The sequence below is a fragment of the Amphiprion ocellaris genome, chromosome 24 (assembly GCF_022539595.1).
Source record: "Amphiprion ocellaris isolate individual 3 ecotype Okinawa chromosome 24, ASM2253959v1, whole genome shotgun sequence".
Classification (NCBI taxonomy): Eukaryota; Metazoa; Chordata; class Actinopteri; family Pomacentridae; genus Amphiprion; species Amphiprion ocellaris.
In genome coordinates, this window is record NC_072789.1 from 650,187 (window position 1) to 678,006 (window position 27,820).

A 27,820-nucleotide genomic window follows, 5' to 3' on the forward strand; every position below is an offset into this window, starting at 1 on the left:
TCCAAGATTCCTTTTTATTAGTCCAGAATTCCTGTTTGTCCCAAATGACTAAAAAACATTCCAAAGAGACTCAATATTTGTCCAAAATGACAAAACTTAGCCTAAAATGACTCACATTTTTTCCAAAAAAACTTGAAACTTACTCCAAAATTACTGAACAAAAATGACTCAAACCTGTCAAACAAACCTAAAACTTTTCCAGGATTACTTTAGAATTAGTCCAGAATTCCTGTTTGTCCCAAATGACTAAAAAAGAACTGTCTAAAAAGATTCAATATTTGTCCAAAATAACTTTGATTTAGGCCAAAATGATTTAAAAATTTCCAAAGCGACAGAAAACTTGCCTAAAATGACAAAAATGAGTCTAAAATGTTTCCAGAATGACTTGAATATATCCAGATGACTAATATTTGTCCAAAGTGACTCAAAACCTGATCATAATGACTAAATTGTTTTCCAAAAAGACTTGAAATTCATCTAAAATGACTAAATCAGGTCTAAGAAACCTCAGAAATGTTCCTGAGTGTGACGCATTTAAAACGCCACAACTCATTGAAAGTGTTGATTTGATCTTTTATTTACTAAAGTGTGAACCACCATGGAGCCTCTACAGACTGCAGATGTTTAAATATTTACATCTTTACAGCCTCTAATCTGCAGATGTTTCTCCATGCTGGACGGATCAACTACCTGCTCCTCTGTTTCTGCTGCTTTTATTTTCCTCTCAGTCACTTTTACAGAGTTTATTCAGAGCAAACGTTTTATTTTTAGGAGACTTTTTTAATGGAGACATTTAGAATAAAACCAGAATAGAACACATGATTAGTTTAAGGACCGTCAGCAGTACTGCGGGCTGGTGGCGTGTGGTGGCTCTGTCCTGGTGGGTTGTCAGGGCGCATTGCTGGGAGTGGGGGCCCTGGGTGTACTGCGCTCACCTGGGGCCTGGTGTGGGGGGTATGCGGGGTGCCTCCCTGTTGGCGTCGCCGGGCCCCACCACACTATCCATTTTTACCCTCTGGACTCACATCGGGTCCCGGCTCCGATTTCCTCTGGCCGGCTCCCGGTGGTGGCCTGCCTTGTGATGGGCTGGTTGCCATCCCTTCGGTGGGCCGCTCGGCCCCTGTGTCTGGCTTCCTGGCTGTGTGGGGCCGTTGGCCCCCTCGGGGGGGGGGTGAGAGGGGGTGGGGGTGGGCGGGTCGGGTGGTGGGGTGGGGGGTTTGGTGAGGACTGGGGTGGGCGGGGTTAGGGTTTGGGTGGCGGGTGGGTCCTCGTGCCCCGGGCCACCTGGGTCGGTCTGGGCGCGCTGGGGGTGTCGGTAGCTGCTCCCTCTTGTTCTCCGGGTCCGCGTCGTTCACGGTGGCCCCGGTGGCTCTCTGGGGGCGCCGCCCTGTGGCTCCTACGGCCCGGGGGGAGGGGTGCCCTGTTGACTTGGCCCTGCCTTGCCGTGACTGCTGTTCTGGGCTTCGGGGTTCTTCACACTTGCATGTTTGATCAGGTCTTGCCAGCTACTGCCGAGTCCCATTTCAGCGATTGATGGGTCCCGCCAGAATGTGCTGAGAATCTCTCCAGAGTCTCCACCCTAAACTCATTCTCTCTTGCACTAGTATCCTTTTCTGGCCTATTCTATTCTATTCTATACTATCAAGACACCCACAATTATGGTGCTCAGTACCATTTGTTCATTTATTAGTGAATCTCTTTTTCTTTTGTGTTGGTTTGGTTTTCTTTTCTTTTTTCAAATTTTTATTTATTTATTTTTTTATTGATGGGCAGTTAGTAGTTGGGCATAACACACCACCTTACAATCTTTAATTGCAATAGCAACGCCTGTTATTTTCTATCCCTGTTCATCCTGTTCGTCCTGTTCGTCCTGTCCAGTCTTTGTTTCCCCCACACATCACTGAGGTGTAGCGCTGCCCTCCCTGGCTCATAATAGGGAATTCTAATAAAGAATATCTGCTTAGCTTTCAGGGAGGGCCGGTGATGGTCACACACATGCACTAAATATTAAAATATTTGGCTGCAAGACTAAAATATGCATCAATCTCATATAATGTTGACTCCCCTTTTGTGGAGTTAAACAATGAGAACAAATGCAGACAAAAAAAAAAAAAAAAAAAAAAAAAAAAAAAAAGGACCGTCAGCAGGTTGGAAATCTCACCGTTCTTTTGCTTTTTGTTGTTTGTGTCTCAGAAAAATGGTGATTTTTGTAAAGATGTCGAAAATCCAACAATTCTCTCAGATTTGATTCAGTTTTTAACCAGTTCTGGCTGATTAACGTTGTCATTATTGTCTTTTTTTTTTTCAAACCTGCTGGTGGGTTTTAGGGTTTAGAGGATTAAAAGCTCTTTTATTTTAGTTTATCATTTATACAGATCATTTTTTCTTGGAGAATTGTGCGGTTTTTCTTCACCAGGTGACATAAATGACAGTTTCTCTCCAAAATGAAAGCCTTAAAAAAGCACTTTTAGTAGATACACATTCGTTTAGTGTTTTCTTGGTCTAAACAGTCCTGAGGTCAGATTAATGTCTCCTCCAGAGCTCCACAGATGTTAAATATAGACGTGAGGAAGAACCGGTTCCAGATGATGAATGGAGAACATTAATTGATGACCTTCTATAGTTATCACCCAGAGAGAGCAGATAAGCTGGAGGTTCTAGAAGGTTTCTCTGTTCAGCTGTAATGTTCATCCTATTATTAATATTATTATTAATTAGTCCTGTTCGCACAAGTCAAAGGTTCTGTCATGAAACTTCCGATGTCCACGTTTTCAACATTTTTGAGAAATGTTTCAACATGTTTTGGTGGGGAAAAAAAAGTTTAAGAACATTCACATAAAAATCAACCAAAATCCAGCGAATTTCGCTGGATTTTGGTTGATTTTTATGTGAATGTTCTTCAAGAAAATATTAGACGTTTTATTGATATATATGGAATCACTTTAGATATTTTTAGGATTTTTTTGGAAGATTTTTACTCATTTTTAAAAAAATATTTACAAGAATGTTCTTGCCAAATTTGGGGGAGTTTTAAAAAAATAAAACTTTTAAGGGAAACTTTTAAGGAATTATTGGAATTTTTGGAAGGTTTTGCAAATTTTCAGAATTTTTTTTTATTTTTTCAGACAAGGAAACAATATTTTTTGGTGCCTGCAAATGAGGACAACAGGAGGGTTAAAGCAGCTTTAAAAAGTCCTGAATGTTTAAACTGGTTTATATGAATCATCCGTTGGTTTGTTTTATTGAAGGTTTGCAGCTGAATCTGTCATGTTTGATGCTGGAGGTTTGGAAATAAAACAGAAAACATCTTCTAGTTATTGGTTTCAGATGTTTTTTACTACAGAAAAATCACTTCCTTCACCCGTGTTTGAACTAATTTAGCTGAAGATGAGTTTTAACTTCAGGTTAACCACCTTATTTTGTAAAAACTACCAGATGTTTTCTCTCAGACCAACCCTCACACATCCATTTTGTCTGTTCAGTTCTTCTGTTTTGAGATTTTCCATTTGGGACAACAGGTGAAAATGTCTTAGAATCGGGTTCTCTTTTATACTTCTATTTTTAAAGACCTTCATGTCTTGTTTCTGTTGATTTATCTCTCGTTTTTGTCATTTTATGTGTTTCTATCATTTTATCTCTCATTTTTGTCTTGTTTTATCTTTTGTTTTTGTGGTTTTGTGTCTTGTTTTTGTCATTTTTGTCTTGTTTTTGTCGTTTTGTGTCTTGTGTGCTTTCTGAGTGGATTCATTTGTTTTTTCTTGCATCGTCAGATGTTCCTCTTTCAGCTTCATGATCCTTCATCTCTCAGCTCATGAATTTAAACTTAACAGTAGAAAGTGTTTTCACAGTGATTCTACTGATGCTTGTTCATCTGTGTCAAGTTTAAAGCTCTGGAGCCAAAGACAGTCTGCTGCCCTCGGACAGACAGTTGATTTATTTAGGATGGTAGAAGCCTTTAGAGAACCTTTAGAGAACCTGAGGTCCATGTCTCTGACATCAGCTTCAACATGCAGATCCATGGAATAAATCCAGCTGAGTAGACGGAACGTTTTCATTGATTGTTCTTTGGTTCTTCCTGATGTTCTGTCTTCATGGATCCACCCAGAGGAGAACGGCTCGTTTTACAGATTTCATTTAAATGCACCGTCGGAGCCTGGAGACCTCCAGCGAGGACTTACAGGAAACATGAAACTCCTCTCAGAAATAAATGAACTGTTTCCTGTGAGCTGGTAAATGACCTCCTCAGCCTCTGGTTCCTCTGGTTGCATTGGTTCTACTGGTTCCACTGGTTCCTCTGGTTCCATTGGTTCTACTTGTTCCACTGGTTCCTCTGGTTTCACAACAACTTCAAGCAAACACCTTCAGAAGGCAAGCAGAGATGTTTTATCTGTGATCCAGGAGGAAAAATTATTTATTATTATTCAGTGATTTCAGGTTCTGATGACAGAAATATTTTAATGTGATAAAAGTCCAGGTATTCTTAATGTTTCAGAAAAATATCACAGAATGCTTCAATGGAACACATTTAATTAATATTGTGTTGTTAATACTTTTATATTAATTCATTAAATTAATTTTGTCACGACCTGTCTAGGGTGTCCCCTGCCTTCGCCCGAGTCAGCTGGGATAGACTCCAGCCCCCCCCCGCGACCCTAGTGAGGATTAAGTGGTGTATAGATAATGGATGGATGGATGAATGGATGGAATTTTGTCACGTTCGCCTTATCTAAACTTAAGTATCTCCTGTATTGCTGCTTATTTTTATTTATTTATTTATTTATGCAATCATTTATTTTTTATGTTCATTTTTAGAATCCATTTACCATGCATTTTAAAATTATTTTTATTACATTAATGGATGCATTTAGTGTTAATTCAGTGATGCATGTATTTATTTATTGCATTTAATTTTTATTTGTGTATTTGACTGTTTAATTGTGTTAAATATTTGTGTTTATCTGTTAATACTCATTTAATTTTTCTTTTACTTTAATGTCAATTTCAATGTATTTATCATATATTTTTTAATTAATATTTATGTATTTCCTCCTGTTTTAAATAATATTGTGTTTTTGTAGATATTTTTTCTGTTTTGTTTTTAGAATGTGAACATCAGCTTTGGTACATCCTGTTGAATAACATCACATGAACTATATATACACACACACACACACACACACACACACACACACACACACACACACACACACACACACACACACACACACACACACACACACATTGTATTATCCTTTGATTTATTTCTGCAGAGTGATGTGTGTTTAACACTGGAAAACTGTTTTTAAATTCATCTAAAATGTCTGATTTAGAAGATTTCAGGTTTGGTGATAACTTTAATAATCGTTTAGGTGATTCCATTTTCTTTGAACATGTGTGGAATAATATTTAAATTAAGTTTTTCTTTTCACCCCAGATAGGACTAAAACCCTCCACCCCTGTCTCAGGAGGCCAGTTCTTCTCCATCAGACCACAGAATCTGCATGAAAACATCTGTAAACATGAGAACGATCATCTCAGCAGGAACATTTTCAGAAACTGTGGCTTCAGGCTGTGGAAATAAAGAACAGGACTGCATATAAAATAATACATGAATCCACATGCTGTGCAGAAGACTTCAGTGCAACACTACGGTGAATTATTCTGGAAACACAAACACTGAATGTTCACTTTATTACTTCAGACTAGAATGAGCTCTGAGCAGAAACACGCGTGTTCAGGAGAGCAAACGTGTTGCTGAGGAGATCTGGTCTCACTATCATGATCTTCCAGTTCAGTTTCACTCCACAATCAGCCTCACAACAGGGATCTGTTTTCCTTCCTTTATGTCTCCATGCATGTGTCCCTGTGTTCCTCAGAGGTTTCAGTTAGATTAATACCAGCAGGAAGCCGAGTGTTTAAAGGTGAGGAATGTCCAGGTGAACCTGTTGCTCCTGTGATCCATTTAGCAGAGACCCTTCTTCATGAGGCCTTAATTGAATCAGGTGTGAGAGCAGAGCTGCAGCAAGGACTCTGAAACACCACATCAGACGTATTACTCCAATAAATTATTCAATCAGCCTTAACCAGCAGGTTTGAACATGCTAACAGCATGAACACACAGGAAAATACAAACTCAATGAAGCTAAACGGTGAGTCTCTTTTTCAAACATTTCTCCAACTACTTGTAAATGTGAAAACATTTGGTAAAATTTACTCCCAAACTGCACTTTTAATGTTGAGCATTAATATTCTTTTATTCATTTATTTATTCATCTTTTTCAACCAACATTCATTTTTCTTCTTTCACTTCGTTATATATATTTTTTCTAGCTAACAAAATTTAGCTAATAATTGGATAATGTTCATTTTGTCGCTTCTTATTATAGGATAACGTTACTTTTAAACCGACAATTCAGTAAGAAAGTATGGTTTTACCTTGGCCACATGTTTCGACAGCATCTGCCGTCTTCGTCAGAGTGTCATCTGACGTGTGATGACGTGTACTATTTATCCAGTGCCACACCCCCCGCCGTCCGGTGGTCTCGAGGATGGAGTCCCAGAGGTTGTGGGCCCACTCGTCCCGGTTCATGGAGCAGCTCCATGGCAAGGTAAAAGCATACTTTCTTACTGAACTGTCGGTTTAAAAGTAACGTTATCCTATAATAGTTTAGCTAAGTCATTCTTACAGCTAACAGTCATTCTTTTATTCAGCATTGTAGCTAAGTCATTCATTTACTATAGTTTTTTTTTAACTAACGTATATTAGTTAAGTCCTTCTTTTAGCTAGCATATTTTAGCCAAGTCATTTTCAGCTTGCAGTCATTCTTGTAGCGTACAGTCTTTTTTTTTTAGCATAGTCCTTCTTTTAGCTTACAGTCATTCTTTTAGCCAACTTTTTTTAGCTAAGTCATTCTTTTAGCGTACAGTCTTTTTTTAGCATAGTCCTTCTTTTAGCTTACAGTCATTCTTTTAGCCAACTTTTTTTAGCATACAGTCATTCTTGTAGCTAACTTTTTTTTTAGCATACAGTCATTCTTTTAGCTAACTTTTTTTAAACAAAGTCATTCTTTTAGCTTACAGTCATTTTTTAAGCTAGCTTATATTAGCTAAGTAATTCTTTTAGCTAAAATATTTTAGCCAAGTCATTCTTTTAGCATACAGTCACTCTTTTAGCTTACAGTAATTTTTTCACTAACGTTTTTTGCTAACACTCATTCTTTTAATTCACTAGCTTTTTTGCTTACTTTTTCTTTAGCTATCCATTTATGTTACAGTTAGCTAAACAGCTAAATTATATAGCTAACATTCTCATTTTTAGCTAACATTATTTTATTTGCTAACACTTTCGAGCTAAGTTGTTTTTTTTTGTTTTTTACTAATACTATTCCCTTGTAGTCATTCTAGCTAACATTCTTATATTAATTAACTTTAATTTAGCAGTGACATTCTTTTTTAGCTAATAGTCATTCTTGTAGGTAACACTCGTTTTAGCAAACATTTGTTTTCTGCAAAAAACTCATTCTTTTAGCTCAGTTTTTTTGCTAACACTTTTTAGCTAAGTCGTTTTTTAGCTAAGTAGCTAAATCATATAGCTAACACTCTTATTATCATTCTTTTATTTGCAAACGTTTTCTAGCTAAGTTGTTCTTTTTTTTACTAACAATCCTTTTTTAGCTAACAGTTATTCTTTTAGTTTACTTTTTTGTGATAAAAGTCATTCTTTAGGCTGACTTTTTTTTTTTAGCTTAAATGTTCTTTTAGATACGGTAATTCTTTCAGCTAGCAGTCATTGTTTTAACTAAGTCTATTTTAGTTAACATATTTTTTATATTAAATAACATTCCTTATGTCTGCAAAAGTTGCAGAGTTTTCCTTTTCTCATTTTAATAAATCTATTTTATAATTTTCCTCTTTAATGGACAGATCTCTAGGACAGATAGTACAGCTAATTAATGGGTAGTGTAGGACTTCAGGTCTACGTTAGCACACTGGGCTAGTCACCATTTCAGCTGTTTACTTATTTTATCTGTCTTTTTTCTCTGCTAGGCTAAAAGCATCATGGCTCCTATTATCCACCTTTACAGGAAAGTGAATGAGGTAGGTGTGTTTTCAAAATGTTCCACTAAAAGTAAGTTCTTGTCCTGTCACTGTCTGAATTTTAAGGGTTACACAAGAAAATACAGAAATACAGAAATGTCATAATCAAGTTTGTGATCCTTTCAAGATAACATAAAAGTGGTTAATTTGAGGATTTTTGTCTGATATTTTACAACACAGAAAAGACATCAGTGTGTTATTGTTCATTTAACAATGGTGACATCCTGCGGGTCAAATTGACCCGTTTTAAAGTTTGAAAATGTGGGAAAAAATATATTTTCACAGTGAAACTTCTGATGTCCACATTTTCAACATTTTCGGGAAATCTTTGAACATTTTTTGGTGGAAAAAAAGAAATGTTAAAAATTTTTCTTAAGAACATTCACAAAAAATCAACCAAAATCCAGCAAATTTCGCTGGATTTTGGTTGATTTTTATGTGAATGTTCTTAAAGAAAATATTAGAAGTTTTATTGATATATATGGAATCACTTTAGATATTTTTAAGATTTTTTTGGAAGATTTTTACTCATTTTTGGAAATATTTACAAGAATTTTCTTGACAAATTTGGGGGATTTTTTGAAATAAAACTTTTAAGGGAAACTTTTAAGGAATTATTGGAATTTTCTTCGTGAAGGTTTTGCAAATTTTCGGAAATTTGGGGAATTTTTTTGCTGAATTTTTGGATTTTTTTCAGACAAGGAAACAATATTTTTTGGTGCCTGTAAATGAGGACAACAGGAGGGTTAAATAGATCTAATAAGGTAATATTAGTATTGATGAATTTCATGTGATAAAGTTGTTTAAAAGGGAAATGGACCTTGAAAATAGCAGTAAGTGTGATTAAATGACCCAATTTAAAAATGTAATAACACACAACAGAGAGGTAGAAGATGAGGGGTGTTCCTTCAGTAAACTAATTTGCTCAGACAGATTTAGCAGAAAATGGCCTTATTGGTCCTGCTGAGAGGACAGTAAATTAAATTCTTCCTTGGAGAGCTCTCAGGGCTGTGCTGACAACGTGCCATCGCCTCTCTGAAAGTAATCACAGTAGCAACAAACATCAGCTCACTTTAGACGTTCAGCAGTTTACTGAAGCTCCAAGCAGCTGAACAATCATTTTACTGCAACACAAACTCACTGAGACAACAACACTGCAACTCCTTCTGTGAAGCCGTAAACATCTTTCTCTCTTCTGCAGACGTTAAACCCTGGACAATGAACCGTGAAGGAGCAGCGTCACACTCCAGCTCTGACCGCTGAAAGTGAAGAGAGAGAACGGTTTAAGAAGTCAGTGTGACACAGATCAGTTTATTTATAAAAGTGAGAACAGAACCAGACAGATTTACCAACACACAGAAATGAATACAGAGATCTGAGGGTTTAATTCCAGTGTCGTGTCCTTGATCCTTGCTTCTCCAAATTAGAAATAATGTTTGAATTCTCCACATTAACATCTGTCCAGTCACTGATAAACAGATGTTTAGGTGTTTAATTAATGTACTTTATCATATACAACACTGTGTTTTTCTAAATCAAATCTAAATGATTCTGGAGGAGAAACTTTTTCCTCTTAGAGGTCAGATTATTTCATTATTTTCAGTTTCAAGGTTTATAGTCCATGGGCCTGGGGTCTGTTTCACGAAGCAGGTTTAGTGAAAACTCTGAGTTTGTTAACCTTGAAATGAGGGAAACTCAGAGTTTTCCGTTTCACAAAGGGAGGTAACTCAAACCAGAGACAGAGGGGTAACTCTAGCCTGTTTCACAAAGAGGGGTAACTGAAGCTCTCGGTCAGTTACCATAGTAACAGACTCTCTGACTCTAACCTGGTCGGGACCAGGTTTTTCTCAGTAAACCTCGAGTTTCTCTCAGTCTATTTCATTTCCTCATTCATTCAGTTAGCTGGCGAGTTTTGGCCAAGATTTTAGCCAAATGACGCCCTTTTATTAACGATCCAGTAGATGAAGGAGCAGCATTACTGCACAGAGAATTAAATATTCGTCAGGAGATTGTTATCAGACCGCGCATAGATGTTCTCGCATTTCTCGACAACTATCTTTTAGAGCGGTACCGTTTCACATCACAGTCCATAATCTACATCCAACCTAATCCGTCCTTACATTTACAACATGACCAACCTCAGTCATGCTCTCACATCCCAGCAGATATTGTGTGTTGTGCTGCGGTTCTTTGCAAATGGAAGTTTTTTTATATAATGTAGGAGATGCAGAACACTTCAGTAAGACAACTGTATGCAGGACAGTCAGAAAAGTGTGTCTGGATCTGAAACGACTTTTACCATCTTTGTGGTTTTCCCTGGACATAAACCTGTCAGAGCCATCAAGGCTCTCTCTCTCTCTGTGTGTGTGTATATATGTGTGTATATATGTGTGTGTATATATATATATATATATATATATATATATATATATATATATATATATATATATATATATATATATATATATATATAGTTGGCTGAGTAGAAGTCTGTGTTAGTTTAAATAGGCTTAATTATTTAACAGAACATGATATGGATACAGACATTTAGGCTATGTGTGGGATAAAACCACTGCACAGTCAAACAGCCACTTAATATTTAGGCTACTTTACAATGTAAAACATGATCAAAATGAGGTAGCTCCATGAGATTATGCCGACTTCTTACCTGTTTTAAAAATGTTTTTATATTTCATCTTAAGCTCCTGCCACATGCGCTTCTCCCCTGCAGGATTGCACCTAAATGAAATAACTTAATAGTCTACTATTCAAACAGTTTTCCTGTAATATTATTGTGATTTAAACTTACACATTGACCCGGGCAGCAATGTTCTCCCACACCGTCTCCCTCTCTTTTGCAGCTGCAGGTGTTGCACTTCTTTCTAAAAACGTGTTCAAACTCGCTATATAAGCGCATTAAGATTTCCAATTCAAACGGTGTAGTCCTCCGCTTCCCCGTTGCCATGGTGACTCGTCGAATCGGCGCTCCATTGATACTGGCTTTTCAGAGTTGTGGTGCACGCGCTGAAGTCCGGGTGAAACTACTCCGAGTTGATTAAACCAACTCAAATGAGCCGTTGTGAAACCGAAAACTCAGAGTTTTCTATCTCAGAGTAGATCAACTCAGAGTTCAGGGTTAAACTCAGAGTTTGTTGAACCTGCTTCGTGAAACGGAGCCCTGAACTCCAGGTGGCCAGTTCTTTTTGGTGTTTTTAACTTATTTCCATCTTGATTTGATCACCGTTGCAGACTCACAACTTAAAAAGTTATCACTTGTTTAACCCTCCTGTTGTCCTCATTTATGGACATCAAAAAATATTGTTTCCTTGTCTGAAAAAAAATCCCAAAATTCAGAAAAAAAATTCCCTAAATTTCTGAAAACTTGCAAAACCTTCAGGAAGAAAATTCCAATAATTCCTTCAGTTTCCCTTAAAACTTTTATTTAAAATAAATAAATAAATAAAAATAAAATCCCCCAAATTTGGCAAGAAAATTCTTGTAAATATTTCCAAAAAATGAGTAAAAATCTTCCAAAAAAAGCAGAAATCCAACCACAGAGGAACTGAAACCCTCAATCATCAGACATCTTATCTCTGATCATTTCTCTGATGCAGGAGTTCTGGGTCACCTGATGATCATCCAGGAGCAGATCAGAGGAACGTCCAGAAGACCAGTGGATTCTCGAAATCAGGTACGTTTTCAGTTTGACACATGGAGACTCTGGAACAATGGTTCCAATCTATAATACATTAAACAATCCATAATATGAGGTTCCTCTCACTGTGGAAAACACCAAACTACAGGCTGAAGCTTCATGGAAACAAGTCTTAAAGCTACAAAGGATGAGGGAAAATATCAGGTCAAGTGGAGATAAAGCCCAGTTTTACATCCCAGGAAATAAATGGTGGAAAATTCAACAAACTGTGATGTGCTGAGTGTTCAAAACACCACTTTAAACATCAAGTCAAACACAAATCCAACCAAGAAGAGACTCAAAACCTCATTCTTACTGAAATGTGTGTTTTAATGTGAATTATCTTGACTGCATCAAGGATGAACTACAGAAATAAAAAATTGGATGAAAAATCTCTCTAAAACCCGGCTGGTTAGCTCAGCTGGTCAGAGCGTGGTGCTAATAACACCAAGGTCATGGGTTCATTCCCCATACTGGCCATGTAGCCTTCACTTTTTGAGAAGGAAAGAAAAGGTTAGTTGTAAAACCATCCCAGAAAAGCCAAAGCCATGTGTGTAAACCTGAAATGATAGTTGAATATGTTGTTCAACCGTTTCAACACCAACAGACTGACTATGAACCTCTGTAAGGTTCTGAGTCAACATCTGTACAAAGACTGTTCTTTGCTTTATTTATTAGAGGATGGATTTTATTTACATAATCCTGTTTACAGTCATTGAAATCAGGCTGGTTATCTTCATAAACACTGTATAAACACCTCCAACTTTATTTCATCCCTTTAGCAGTTAAAAATGCTCCCCATGATGCTCATCTCACAGTCACAACGTCCACAAAGCTTGTTTTAGTGCCATTAAATTCCACAAATGTGGCCTCAAATAGCTCATAAACTGCTGTTTTTGGGTGATGAGCTGCAGTTTAGCTTCATGTTCTAAAGGGTGAGTCAGCGATTCTCATCTAAAACTCTTTGTCAGATGAAATAATGAGACCAACTGGATATGAATCAAACATTCCTTCCCCGTTAAAGGTTGTTGAAGTGGCCAGTGTGGGGATTGAACCCATGACCTCAGTGTCATTAGCACCATGCTCTGACCAGCTGAGGTAACCAGCCTGATTTAATGACAATAAATTAATAAACTGATAGAAAGTTGGCTCAGCATATTAGTTGCTATTTCCTGGTTATTTCCACAAAACACTGCATCAACACCTCTGGCTTTATTTCATCCTTGTTGTCGTGGTTACCAGAATAAACAGCTGATTAATGCCAAAAAGTGATGATTCAAGCCTGATTCTTCACAATTAATATGAGGATTGAACCAAGAACTTTGGTGTTATTGGCAGCCTAACCGGTTTTACTTGTGAGTGCACACATTGAGATGTTTGTAGAAGCAGAATTGCTGTAGAAACACAACATTTAAAGTCAAGTCAAGCACAAGTCTAACCATGAAGGGACTCAAACCCTCAATCTTCTGATCCGAAGTCAGACGCCTTATCCATTAGGCCACATGTAGGTGAGCATCAGTTACTGTTTGCTGTGAAGAGATGCACTCAGAAAAAGATTTTTTGTGGATTTCATTGACAACCTGTCACTATCTAATATGAGACAAGATAAGAAAGAACTTTAGTAATCCCAAAAGAAAAAACGTTATTTTTGGCTGCTTCACCTCAGACAGGTGAGTTCATCAGCTGCAGGTAAATCTTCTCTCGCAGGCAGTTTAGTGAATCTAAGTGTCACCTAAAGGTGGAGTTAGTGATTTGAATCTGAAACACTTTCAGGAAGCTGGCCTTGGCGACAAATCCAGTGTTTATTTAGAAACAAGTCTTAAGTATTAAAACCACTATAAAAGTTCTGCAAAAGAGATTAAAAAGAGGTTAAAAAGAGGTTATAAAGAGGTTAAAAATGTTGAAGTAGATGAACACCCACCAGCCAGAGGAGTTACCTACGATCTATTTGTTCAGTCTGATAGATGATGTGTGTGATTGATTGGTCAGGCCTGCAGAGACCCAAAGGTTCAGCTCTCAGCTATGTAGCTTCATTCTCCACAAAGCTACAGAACAAGAAGTGTTTTCTTGGAGTGTTTTTACCGATGTCTCACCTTTTCAGGTATCAAATGAGTATTTATGCTCCTGAACTTTGAAATATTGCGGCTAAGTTGTTTTGTTTGTGTTTTATGAACATGATTCCTGAAAGTTTGTGGTTTAGGAAGTCTAATGTTGATGTTTAAAGAGTTAACTGGTGGACTCTAAACTACATTTTAGCCACTCAACCTCTTTCCTAGCTGTTTCTACAAGCATGTTGTACTTTATTTCACCCTTGCTGCTGTCTAGATAATTCACATTAAAGCACACATTTCCCTGCCGCAGAGAGTTTTGGGTCATGGTTTGGGTTTTACAGTGTTATATGGAGATGGAACAAATGAAATTGGACCCATTTTGGATGTTCAGTCAGGTGTTTCCACATTTCAGGTTGGTTTCTTTGGAGGGAAGTCAGTAAATCCACAGAAAGTTCAGTCAGCACCAAGAGTTGGTCGCATCCATTCCAACATTTTAATCTCTGCTCTTCAGTCACCATCCTGATGTCTTGTTGGTTGACAAGGAAGAACTTCCGCTCAACCGACGTTCATTCACACTGCAAAATCTGACTGGATGTAGTTGGACATCCTGGTATTCCTGGTGTACTGCATTTAACATACTGTCTACTGGGACATACTAAATGTTTCCCTGGTTTAGTATGTGGTATGACAGTATTCATGGTGGAACAACAGTTGGCTGACTCTAGAAAAGAAGCAACTTCTTGTAGAAATTTAGCGTCAGACTCCAGAAACACCAGACTGGGAACTTACGGAAGCTTTTGTGATTCATGAAGATGTAGAAATCCTCCTTTAAAGTTAAAGGAATCACAAATCCAACCACAAAGAGACTGAAACCCTCAGTCATCTGATCTGAAGTCAGATACCTTATCCTTTAGGTGGTTCAGTTGATGCTTGGACCAGCTGACAGAGATGTAAAAAGTCTTGCTTTAATAATCCAAAACAAGGTTCTTGTGCCAGATACTGAAAACAAAACCACATGGAGAGTAAATGCAGAACCTGATAGAAAAGTTATACCCGCAGTCTGGATGGTGCAGGAAGTCAGGAATGTTTTGTTCTAGATGTCATGTATTCTAATGTGTGAATTTTGTGTTGAACAGTTTCATCCTCAGTGGCCAGTAGGAGGACTGAAGTCATGACCTTGGTGTTATCAGGAACCTAACCATCTAAACAAACACATATATTTTATTTTTGAGCTTTATTGGCCACCAAATCAAACACTAAATCTTCCTGAATCCAACCACAAAGAGACTCAAACCCTCAGTCTTCTGATCTGAAGTCGGACACCTGATCCACCTAATCTTTCTCTTCCAGGAGTGTCCTCTTTTCTCAACTTTGAGGACTTGTCCAACATGGTGCTCGACTGTCGATGAAGGAACCACATCATCGTCATCAGCATCATCATCATCATCATGGGTTCAACATCAGTGGGTCGGATTCCAAACACGAGGTATCACAACACCGTTAGAAGCAAGTTGATATCGATTGATTCCTGACATCCACAAAAAGTTACAACATTCTGATTTGTTTTGAAGCGTCACACTAAAGTCTGTCATTGGTGGAACCTGGAGGATAGAACTCAGCGTTATTAGCACCTCTACAACCACCTGGCAGGTTCCCACAACATTAGATAACATCATCTACAAGTTCTAATGTTTTAAAGAAAATGTCCTCATCCAGGTGAGGTTGGTAGCAATGCAGATTATGTTCCACGATAACAAAAGAAGAAATCTTTTTAAACCAACATTTAAAAAACGCTTTCCAGATTTATTGAGACTCTAAATAAATGAACATTACAGAATGTTCCTATAATCTGATATGTTAAAGGGAGAACGTTTGGTCTTGTTGTGGAGGAAACACATGATACAATGTTCTTCTATTAAACATTCACACAGTGTTCCATCATAACAAAGGATGTTCTCAAACCAACATTTGGAAACCATTTTTAAGATGTTTTAAGGCCTCAGATGACAGAAAGTTCTTCATGAGACGTTCTACTACTGCAATGTATTCACAAAGGTGGAACATTCTGCCTGGTATGTTCTGAGGATGTTCTTGAGAGAACACGTTATAGAATCTATCAAACGATCCCACAGTGTTCCACAATTTTCAATGATAAGAAAGAAAGAGAATAATTGTTAAGGCATTACGGTCTAACGATGTTATGTTAGAACATCTTCACTTCTACTGAGTTTAAGTAGAACATTCTGAGAACTAAAAGAAAACTTCCTGCTGGAAACAATAGTAGAACTTCACAGAACCTTCTCAGATAAACCTAAATAGTTGTCAGCAGCATTCTCCAGATTTAGAGCCAATAATGGATGTTGTTCTGAGTGGTTCTACATGTAAGGTTGGATTCTATGGAGTTAAACTCATAGACGGAGTTGGTGGATTCTGCAAAATGTTGATTTCTGCAGAGCAAGAAGAGCGTCTAATCATCCAACTTCATTTAATCCCTCAAAGAAACCAGAAACAGAGCATGATTTGGATTTAAAGGTGACATTCCATCAGAACCATAACAGGATTCAATCCTTCCATCCTGTTGATGTTAAACGCATGAGGTTTAACCAGGTGGTCATAGGTGATTTAAAGTTGGTGTTTCTGGTTCAGTCCATCCTGGGCTCGGGTTCATTTCAGGACAAAACTAAACCTTCTTTTTGGGAGTCAGCGATCTTCCAAAACCAGTCAAAGTACGAGTATTACTTTAATAGTTTCTAATAAACACTCAGCTGGTTAACGTCCAGGTGAAGTCCAGATGTTGGACCTTTTACAAACTATTATAATTTTTACCTGAATTCATTAAAACCTTCTGAATTAATTCACCTTGAAAGTCGTAGATGATAATCAGAGAGGAAGTAAATCCACTTTACATGAACATCAGTCTCTGGAGATCTTCTGTTTTTCTTCAGCTGCTCTGTAAACTCTCCTCTAGATGTTCTAAAGTAGTAAATCTCCAGTAAATCATAAAGGAGTCCTGCTCTCCACTTCATAAATCAAAGGACGCTGCGATTGATTAGAGTACATAAGAAGACTGAATAACAGGAGATTAAATCGACAGAATGTTTACCTGCCCTCTGGTGACAGATTTAACACTGATGGCTTCACAACACCTGGATCTGAGGAGGTGTTTGAACTCATGGTATGAATAACTTTGTTCTCTCCTCTGGGTTCTTCTGTGGAACCAAATCTACACCTTTAAAGACATTTAGCTGCTGATTTAATACAGTTTCAGTCTCTTGGTTTAGTACTTATTAGAGGAAAAGATAAATATGTTTTGATCAGTGAATCTCACTCCATTTATTGATTAATTACCGTCCACAATCAAAAAGACTTGAATTAAAATCCCATCCTGCGCCGTTATCATGTTTTTTTTTAGTTTCAATTTCATTTGTTGTTTACTTTCAGCACATTTTGGGTTAAGTTTAGGCATCAAAACTATTATTATTGAATTTATTAATTTATTTTCAATAATTTACTGTAATTTTCCAGATTCTGCTCTATTGGTTAAATAGTAAAGTCACAGATTTTTTATTGTTTTAAATAAATTTTAATGCCAAAATCTGTATTTTTCCAAACAGTAATTTGTTCTTTTAAGATGGGTGACTACAAAGTTATGTTAATTTTTTAATGCATTTAAATCAACAATCTCATTATTTTACAGATATTTGCATTAGTTTGAAAGAAAAAATATCTATATGAAGCATAGAAAAATGTTTAGCTGATATTTTATAGATTTTCCCTGTTTTGTTAAATTACAGATAATAATAAGTGAAGTCACTTTTTTTTTAAAAATTGAAGAAATTTTATTTATTTCCATTAATCCTTAAAAAAAGATCAAAACTTAAATTAATGTCTATGTCAAAGATGTGAGGCTGTGAAATAACTTTTTTTTGCTGTATTGAAATCAGCAAAAATTGTTAAATTATTATTATTTTACAGATATTTGCATTTATTAAAATAAAAATTATTTATATTGACACCAGGATTGAAAATTAGAAATAATGTTTTAACTGTTATTTTCAAAAAAATCAGTTTTGTTTAATTGTTAAAAAAAAAAAAAAAATAATATTTAGAAAAGTCACAGGTGTATTAATGTACATATTAGACCCTTAAAAACAGGCCAAAAATAAAAAATAAAAAATAAAAACAGGCCAAAAAATAATAGTAATAAAAACAGGCCAAATCTCCACATCCACATGAAAATTCAGTATTTTTATAAATAGTAATTTGTACCTTTACAGAATTTGACTTTAAAAATACACAATACATAAATATTTCACTCCATTTTTAAAAGTACTAATATTTTAATACATTTAAAGTTATTTACTGTATAATTAATCACAGAATTCTACAGTAAAATATGAAGTTTACTATCTAACCTTGTAATGAGACTTTCCAATAATAAACTGTATTTATATCGAGTTTCCACGGTGATCAACAACAACTGTAGCTGCCTGTAAATTACAAACTGTGAATTCCAGACATTTAACACAAAATAATAATGTGTTTTTATTATTTAAGAGAATTTATTGAGAATTGTTCAACATTTAAAAATGCAAATAGCACTAAAACGGCTAAAAAAAATAATAAAGGATAAGGCAAGTTAGATTTGTATGGATCTGGGATGTTTATTCAAAGGCAGCAGGTAGTCAACGGTAGGAAAATAATTAAACGTAAAAATGTCTCGGTGTAAAGTACTTCTCTCAGCTGCTTAAATCAAGTTTCTTTTCTAAACTCGTTAAAAGTTGTTCCAACATTTTCTGTTGGATTTAGCTGTCAGACTTCTTTTTGGGTCCAAAAAAACTTCAGAATTTTCTTCTTTTAACTGTATTTTATAAAAACTGTTCACTGCTGTTGGAATTTATCTGAATTTTTACATAAATACTACTGCGGTGTGAGACGCTGCTCATTAGAAACAGAAACCGTTCATCAGCGAAACATTAACTGGGAAAACAAAATCCACATTTCAGTCCATACAGCTTCTCTCTCAGGTGAACTTTTAGGACTCAGAGAACCATTTAGACGTTCCTGTTGTTGAGGAAAGCGTTGTGTTGTGCAGAAGCTGAGCGTTCCTCCTAATGAAGTCCTCCTCAGACTGACCTCGGCTAATTAAGAACTCCGGCTTCATGAGTTTGTGCCTTGGGACTCATAAGACAAAGTGTAATTAACGGTGCTTGACGGCGGGGACAGGTCGATGTTTAGGGACTCCAAGGTCAGCAGAGCAGAAAATACTAAATATATTAGAGCAGAAACAGAGGAATCCAGTCATTAAAGTGATTAAATAAATGGATAAAGCAGCGAGACGCCCTCCACTACGGCTCAGCAGATTTATGGATGGAACTATTCTGGGGTTGTAGGACATGAATTAATATTCTGCCTCATCCATATCTATGCAGCTGAAGATGCATGGCTTCCATATTTGGCTCCGTGGGTATTTTTCACAGTAATCTGCAGGAATAAATAACTGATCTGGATGTGAGGAATGTGTTGTGGCTGCAGATGAGACTGGAGGCTGCGACAACAATGACCATAAAATAAAAGAAAATATCTCCTCCTTCATCAAACATTCATCACTTCAGCGATACTGTAGTTATCCAGAGGGAGAGGAAGGAGGAGGATAAAGCTTTTATTGTTTAAAACTATGAGAAAATGTGACATAAAGGCAGCAGTTTGTTGTGATTAGAATCATTTGAGCTGAAGAGAGACAAAGCTGCAGCTAAGCAGTGAATTTAAATTTCTGCTCAATGAGGAGACACAAGGGACTGCAGATTTTACAGTAAATAAAGTCATGATGATGGTCAGGGAAAAGATTTAGATTCATCTGCAACTATAAATTAATCATCAACCGTTTTTATAATAAATTCATCTGTTTCAGCAACTTTTTTCAAGAAAAAACTGTCAAAATTCCATGATTTCATCTTGTAAAATGTGCATCTTTTCTAATGTCTTTTCTCCTCTGTGACAATAAACAGAATATATTTGGAGCAAACAGAACATTTATCTTCTTGGACTTTGGGAAACTGACATTTATACCATTTTCTTGCATCTTATAGACCAATCAGCTGATTGATTCTTCAGTTTGAGTCAGTTCTTTGTAAGAAAGTCTAAATTCTCTGCTTGCAGCTTCTTAAAAGTGAATATTTTCTGGTTTCTTTCCTCTTCTGTGACAGTAAACTGTATATATTTGGATCAAGCAAGACATTTGAGGACATCATTTGTACTTTGGAAAACACTTAAAGACATAGTCTGACAATTTTTGTTGAAAACGTAATCAATTAGTTGATTTGAGTCATTTCTTAAGAACAAAAGTCTAAATTCCAGCTTCTAAAATGTGAATATTTTCTGGATTCTTTCCTCCTCTGCGGCAGTAAACTGAATATATTTGGACCAAACAAGACGTTTATCCTCTTGGAATTCAGGAAACTTTGACATTTTTACCATTTTTTTGTATCGTATTGACCAAACTGCTAATTGATTAATTCGGTGAGAACATTCAAGGAACCTTCTTAAAGTCCAGTTGGATTGATTTAAACAACTTTGGATAACCATGACCTGGATGAATGAGAAACTACACGGACAATTGAGGACATCATTTGTACTTTGGAAAACACTTAAAGACATTTTTTGACCATCCAAAGTTGTTTAAATCAATCCAACTGGACTTTAAGAAAGTTCCTTGAAGACGTTTCACCTCTTATCCAAGAGGCTTCTTCAGTTCTGGTGGTGGTTGATGTTGCCTCAGCTTATAACCCCTGTGAGGTGTGGTCAGTGTTATTCACATCCCGATGACCATTGCCAAGGCCCACCTGGCTCCTCAACGATGGTCGTTGGGAGCCAGGGAGTGACACAAAGGGGGTCGTTGAAATGCGAGCTTCACCGAGCCCTCGTAGGCTAATAGTGGTCGTTAGCATGAGCCACCTCACCTGAGTCATTCTGCTGAGTAGTTCTTTTGGGGAGTTTTGAAAGGACCTGATTGTAAAATGGTGAATGATGATGTCGCAGACCACCCCCCCTGTTCAGAGATGGCTTCTCCACTTTGACATGGATGGCTTCTTTCATACCTCTCTCAAACCATCTGTCCTCCCTGTCCAAAATCTGAACATTGGTGTCCTGAAAAGAGTGTCCCTCTTCCTTGAGGTGAAGGAAGACCGCCGAATCCTGTCCTGAGGAACTGGCTCTTCTGTGTTGAGCCATATGCTTGTTAAGTGGCTGTTTGGTTTCCCCTATGTAGAGATCTGAGCATTCCTCGCTGCATTTAACTGCATACACCAGGTTGCTCTTCTGACCACAGTCAGAAGAGCAACCTGTGCGCCTATGCCCAGAGCGAGGCTGCTGCACGTCCCTCATCTGCACACCCAGCGTCCGTATGTTTATATTATCTAATTATACTAGCAGCAGCCCCCCCCTTAAAAATCGTCTTCTACAATCGGCTTTAGATATCGGCCATCGGCTGAAAATTTTTTTAAAAATCGGTATTGGCATCGGCCTTTGAAAATCCCTTATCGGTCGACCTCTAGTGGAAAGCATCCAAGACGCATGGCTGCAGTCATCAGAAACAATGGTTATGAATCAGTACTAACTCCTGTGTGGATCATGGGACTAAAACAGACAGAAAAGAAAACATGGAATCCTAAAAGCTGTTTTTGGCAGAACAATTCTATAGCTACTGATGGAAGAACTGAAGGGATTTTGGTTATTATCTAGAAAACACGGAAAATGCCTGATATCAGCTCTGAAATTAAACTCTTATCAGCTATTTTTGTTGTTATCATTATATTTGTCCAAACAAACGAACCTTTAGTTGTACCAGGCATTAAAATGAACAAGAAACTGAAGAAAACAAGGGTGGTCTGATAATTTTTTCCATGACTATAATCTGATTTCCTGCAAAGTCCGTTTCTTTCTGCTGGTTCTGCAGCTCATCAGACAGGTTAGAGACTGCTGGGAGTTCAGAGGGTTCAGGAACCAATTCCACTTCTTCATGTTTACACCTTCATGCCTGCTGAAAGGTCATGTGTTTTCAGGCGTGTTAGAGATCTAAAACTCAGCCGTAAAATGAAAACGTATTAGCAGCCTCAGATCTAGTGACTTTACATGTTGATGATGGATGTTGTTGCCCCGTCTGTTTGACCTGACTATAATGTGCTGGCTTTAGCTGCTGAGTTAAACTCCCCGCAGAGATCTCACAGAAGTATCTTAAACTTAATAAAACGTTTTGTGAGTGCAATTTATAAAAGCCTATAAGAGCATTTTAGAAAAAAATCAATATCTGAGACATCAAATCCAGTTTTTCTGTGACACGGATTGATTATTTTTCCTCTCAGAAGTGACAAAGTTATTACCTTCTGAAGCAAAATATCAGGTGTGAAATTTAATTCCAGGCTGCAATTCCACCTTAAATGTAAGGTGTGACAGAAGCCAGCAAAGCTCCACTACAAACTTCTATCCTTTATGGATCATTAAATATACAAACTCTTTACATTAAGAGGGAAACATACATCAGTTCTGACAGGGAAAGTACATGAAAACTCACACTTCCTCCTCGTCTGCTTCGCCCTCAGCAGTCCCTATCAGGACTCAGTTTTTCTGGAATACATCATAAAACTTTAAACAGATTTAAACTCAGATATTTTTCTGTGAAGCTGTGGGGATTATTTTTCAGGGAGCCCATTTCACAGAACGTGGACTCTGAGGTTCACCTCACCCGAAGGCTCAACTCCTAAAACCACGGATGCAAAACTGTTCTGGCAAAGTTTACCTCCAAAATAGTTTCATACATTATTCATGGGGTCTGAGTGAAAAATAATCTGCCATCTTTTGCTGAAACAAACCCGACCAGCACTTAATGATGAGATTTCAATCCTTCTCTGAATGTCTTTGTGCCTTGTGCAGCGTTTATCACGTCTCTTATGGGCCACATTCACTTTCATTTGTATTCAGCGCTGCTCTGTGATCCACATCCACTGAAGCAGTTTCATTTTAAAATATGCTGATCGTTGAGTTGTAGTCCTTGCTCACGAGATGATGACTGGAAATGATGCATGGAGAACCAGCAGAACATGGCTGTAAACCCAGGTGTGCGGCTTGGTGAAGGCTGCTGAGAAAAATCTAAGGTCTGCAGGGTGTCCAAGATCTCTTGAAAGATGTTGACCTCAAGGCTTTGTAGGGTGGAGTCAATGGAGGTCCTTAAAGACTTCCATTTGGACGTGCCTGATTCAGTTCAACCCCAACATGAGAACCACCGTGTCCTTGAGCAGATTTAATGCTCTAAAACATGTTGCTCGCTGTGTTGTATTCCTTGCTGATGAGGGAAATGCTAAGCAGGAACTAGAGATACTTCTTCTACGTCCTCCTGGTTCTTTAATGTCATAAGAGATGTATATGGTGGACCATGGAGAACCAGAAGATCCTTTGGGAGGTTGCACGAGTGGCTTCTTGAATTCTCTGCAAGGCACCAACCTCCAGGCTCTTGATGATCTAAGTCCAGCTCCAGAAGCCTTGGAGGTCCATGAAGGCCTCTTTGTAGGATCCGGTTCTACGACAGCAGGAGAACCTCAGTGTCCTGTTAGAAGATGCTACTCGCCGTGTCGTAGTCCTTACTGATGTGCGAGGTGCTGGGCAGCGACTTGAGATACTCCATGTGCCGCCTGGCGTCCTCCTGGTTGTGTTTGATGTAGTAGATGATGTACGCCGTCACCATGGAGAACCAGCAGAACATGGCAACGAACATGGCCACGTCCGTCGTCTTGTGGTGGAAGTTGCAGAAGTTGATCCCTGAGTCCAGGACCTGGATCACCGGCTGCCCCACGTACTCCTCCTGCACCGATGTGAAGCAGCTAACCTCGTTGACGGTCTCAGGGTCGAGCCTCAGCTCCCGAAGAACCTCCTGCAGCGAGCACTCACAGTGCCAGGGGTTGTGGGAGAGGCGGACCCGGGCGTGCAGCTTGGTGAAGGTGTCCTTAGGGAGGCTGCTGAGGTGGTTGTTAGAAAGATCTAAGGTCCGCAGGGTGTCTGAGATTCCCTGGAAGGCACCGACCTCCACCATCTCGATGGCGTTGTGAGATAAGTCCAGCTCCCGGAGGCGGTGGAGGTCCGTGAAGGCCTCCCTGGGGACGTGTCTGATCCGGTTGGACGACAGCAGGAGGACCACGGTGTCTCTGGGCAGGTTGGACGGGATGCTCTCCAGGTTGCGTGAGGTACACTGCACCACCATGCCGTTCCTGTCGGAGCAGTGGCAGATCTTCGGGCAGGCATGCGTCGTCATAATCACCGATAAGAGCAGCACAAACCAAAGAGAAGCACAGCACGGAGGTTTTCTGGAGGACCTGCAGCTTCTAGAGGCCCCCATTAGCGGGCGGTGAGGCTGAAATCAGAGCTCCTGGTGATAGCGTGCTGCTTTAGAGACCAGCCAGACATGAAGAACAATCCAGGAGGTCCACACTCTGAGAACTAATCCATGGGATCTATTCATACCACCTAAAAAAGTCTAGTTTACTCATTCAGATAAAAATTTTACGTTGTAAACATTTCTTTGATGGTTGACAAAATGATAATATTTTGTGTAATTTAAACTCTAATTTCTGTGTTAATTGATGTAAAACTCAATTCAAGTTGAGATAACTTAAAGAAACAGGCGTCATAGCTTAATTTTTCTTCCCCTTGAGTTTAGGATTTCAGCATTTCTACCAATAAAATATATCATGATGCTGGTCGTATTTATCAGTGAAGTTTAAACTGTCCGACTCTTTAGTTCAGCAACTAGTGGTGAAGAATCATAGAGTTTAATTTCACAAATCTGCTCAGTCCGTTTATAATTTGTTGAGAAATTTTAATTTGTGCCGTTTTTAAATGAAAAAAGCTAAAACTTTTTTGTTAGCTTAATTAACTGAAATGGAAATTCAAAGGAAATGTAATTAGAACTAAAGTTAATTTTTCAAATGCTTGTCACCTTAAAGCGTGTGTTCACGATTCATTATTTAAAATTCCTTTTAAATAATGTAGTTAAAAGCTTAATTTTTGTGAGGAATCAACTTAAAAACTTGTAAAGTTCTTTATTAAGTGCACAACACGCTAAAATCATGTTTTAATAATGTGGAAAAACTAGATTTATGCACTAAAAACTTGTGTTTTGCTGCTAATCATTAAATTAACTCTGTGTTGGTTAAACATAATTTCTTAGAAGTTTTTTTTAACTCATAAAGATGAATGGAAACTGTCGTGTTCATTTCTTGCTGTTGGGCTCAAACATTATTTGCAGTTTCAGTAAGAAATCTGTTCATTTGAAGGTTCTGTGGTTTGTAATAGAGAAAAACAGGATTATTTTATCTTTGCTGCAGTGATGTCCAGGTTCCACCTCAGTGAGACATGAAAAACCATCCAGAGGTCCAGTTTAGGTAAAAATCTGCTCATTCAAAGGCTCAGAATCTCCTTCCCAGATGGCTTTTCATTGCGGCAAAAGTTTCAGGATCAAATCCGACCAAACATTCTGGATAAATCCAGCTCAACGGAGGTCCAGAAGTCTGCATTCTCTCTAAACGTGGCGTTGAATGTTTCTTCTGGTCATAAATCCAGAGCGTGGTGGCAAATCCTCTCCAACTGGAAGAAACCTGCAACACAAAAGATGGAGAGACAAAAATTCATGAAAACATGCAGGAGTTTCTTTGTGTTGGACTTCCTGTCCACCGGGACGTCCATGCCCTCTCACAGCCCCGTTTTTCTGCAGAATATCTAAACTCCTGCCTCGTTCCTGACTCCTTTCTCCTTGGAGGGGGGGAGCCGCTAAAGTTCAACATTATCATAATAATGGTGTGTTTCTGGAGCTGCGTTCCTGCGAGGAATCCACACAGTGTTCAACAAGGTGTGGAGCTCATCAACATGCAACAGATGAACTTTGAAAACAGCGATTTGTGATGAAATAAAAGTGTGCGGTCTGTAAGATTAGCGCTGATGTATGGGAGAGCAGCGAAGGTCGAATTAAAACCACGACAGGACACAAAGAACAACCGATAAGCAGCAAAACAGACGATAAATGTCGAGGAATAGATCCGTCTGCTCCACCTACACCACTTATATTAATACTGATACGCTAAAGGTTGAAGATTATAGGAATATTAATGTGATTTTACAGTTGGAAATGGACTTTTTCAGGAGGTAATTTGAAGAAAAAGTTATTGGAGCTCAAGAAAACAGGCATTTAAAGTCAAAGTTAAGTTAATTTAAACAAAAATCAGCTGTTTCTGTCTTGTCTGTTACTATCAGAGCTGCTGATAACTATTAAAGTATTGTCAACTGTTTTAATAATCAATTTAGGAGAAAAGAGTCAAAATTCTCTATTTCCAGCTTCTTCAGTGTGGATGTTTTCTGATTTCTTTCCTCCTCTGTGGCAGGAAACTGAATATATTTGGACACTTGTGATCTTGGGCTTCGACTGATTAGATTTTTCATCATCTTCTGACATTTTGATAATTGATTATTTGAGAAAATAATCAAGTGATTAATCAACAGTGACAATAATCATCAGTTATAGACAACTTACTTAACAAATTGTGTCATATTGGACTTTTGGTTGGACAAAACCAGACATTTGTCATCTCAGGCTTTGGAAAACATAATTTTTTTCACCTTTTTCTGACATTTTCATGCAAAACAATCAATTATTGAAGAAAATAATCAACAGATTAACTGATAATGAAAAATATCGGTTAATGCAGCTGTAGTTAATATTTGCTGAATAAACTCTGTATTATTAGACTAAACCAACCCCTTGAATCAATTAACCAAGAAAACCACTGACAGTGAAAGTAATCATTAATAACAGCCATTTACTTAATTAATCGTCTAATATTAGACTTCTGGTTGGACTAAACACGTTTTAAGATGTGGACTTCAGATCAGAGGAAATAAAAGTGATTGATTGATCTATAAATACTGACCAGATCGATCACAGATGATCGTAAAATGCAGTTTCCATTAATCTAGAAACATCCTCTCACTAACAGGTAATTAATTTTAGTATTAATTAAACCTCCACTCGGTGCCAAACTAATTAAAGACACAAACTGAAGCCAGTCTCTCCGGTTTTCGCTCTTGCGGGATGAAAAATGCGTAAAAGTGAGTTTGTGTCTGAGTCGGTACCGACCTGCCGGCTTCTCCCCGTTCGGTTCCGATCCGTGTTCGGTGCCGGTCCAGGGTTCTTCAGGATTCAGGAGCAGAAATGTCCGCTTCATGCTTGTCGGTCCGGTCCGGTCCGGTCCGGAGGATGGATGGATCCAGCTGTTCAGCTCCGAACGGCGCAGTTTTGCAGCAGCGGTGCGTCTGTGCGCCGCTGTGCGTGTGCATGTGAGCGTGTGCGCGTGTGCGATTAAAAAAAAAAAAATGCTGCACCTGCGAGTCACCGGAAAAGCTGCTGTCATGAACCGTAAAGGCTGAACGGACAGAAAGCAGCTGAGAGTCAAACTTTCTGGATTTAAACAGCGTCAGGGTTTACTGCTGCTGCTCTGAAACTACACAGGAAGTACAGAAACAGCAGTAAAACCAGGGAACCGCAACATTTTACCCAATAATTATAGTAGTTTGTATGTTTTTGTCAGAGGAAAGTCTACTTTTAACTGTGTTTCCTTATAAATACATTGTGAAACACCAGAAATCATGAGTCAAATCAACTCACCTTTTCCATCATTAGAGGCTTTATACCCAGACTTTAAATCATCAGCTGTGATTATTTGAGTTTTTCAAGAAATTTTACACTGATAAATCAGTTACTTTACGAGATATTTATTTGTTGCTCCACCAAGAAACACGGCGTAGTTATGTGACGATCGGCGTACGTTTGTCCGTCTGTCTGTCTGTTAGCAACATTAATCAAAAACGGACCAACGGCTTTGGATGAAATTTTCAGGGAAGGTCAGAAATGACACAAGGACCACTGAAGATGTTTCATCCC

General features: G+C 38.0%; 1 protein-coding gene, 1 long non-coding RNA gene and 1 other non-coding gene across 3 annotated transcripts; 2 read left to right on the plus strand and 1 right to left on the minus strand.

Annotated features, from left to right (window-relative positions):
* Window positions 1–9,161: 9,161 nt before the first annotated feature.
* On the plus strand, window positions 9,162–17,374 carry LOC118470787 (uncharacterized). The gene is made up of 3 exons (XR_004847935.2): window positions 9,162–9,387; window positions 11,712–11,788; window positions 15,193–17,374. It is a non-coding gene; the product is annotated as an uncharacterized LOC118470787 (long non-coding RNA).
* On the plus strand, window positions 12,198–12,271 carry trnai-aau (transfer RNA isoleucine (anticodon AAU)). The gene has a single exon. It is a non-coding gene; the product is annotated as a tRNA-Ile (tRNA).
* Window positions 17,375–22,160: 4,786 nt separating the features above from the next.
* On the minus strand, window positions 22,161–27,283 carry LOC111573194 (leucine-rich repeat-containing protein 3-like). Its single transcript, XM_055008168.1, has 2 exons — window positions 27,017–27,283; window positions 22,161–25,484 (listed from the first exon to the last, which is right to left on the minus strand). Exon 2 carries the CDS (start codon window positions 24,224–24,226, stop codon window positions 23,444–23,446), a length of 783 nt encoding a protein of 260 aa, XP_054864143.1. The 5' UTR covers window positions 24,227–25,484; window positions 27,017–27,283; the 3' UTR covers window positions 22,161–23,443.
* Between the last annotated feature and the right edge of the window lie 537 nt (window positions 27,284–27,820).

What these genes read in the sequence shown, in the direction of transcription:
- LOC111573194 (XM_055008168.1), bottom strand. Translation starts at nt 24,226, where the DNA reads ATGGGGGCCTCTAGAAGCTGCAGGTCCTCCAGAAAACCTCCGTGCTGT.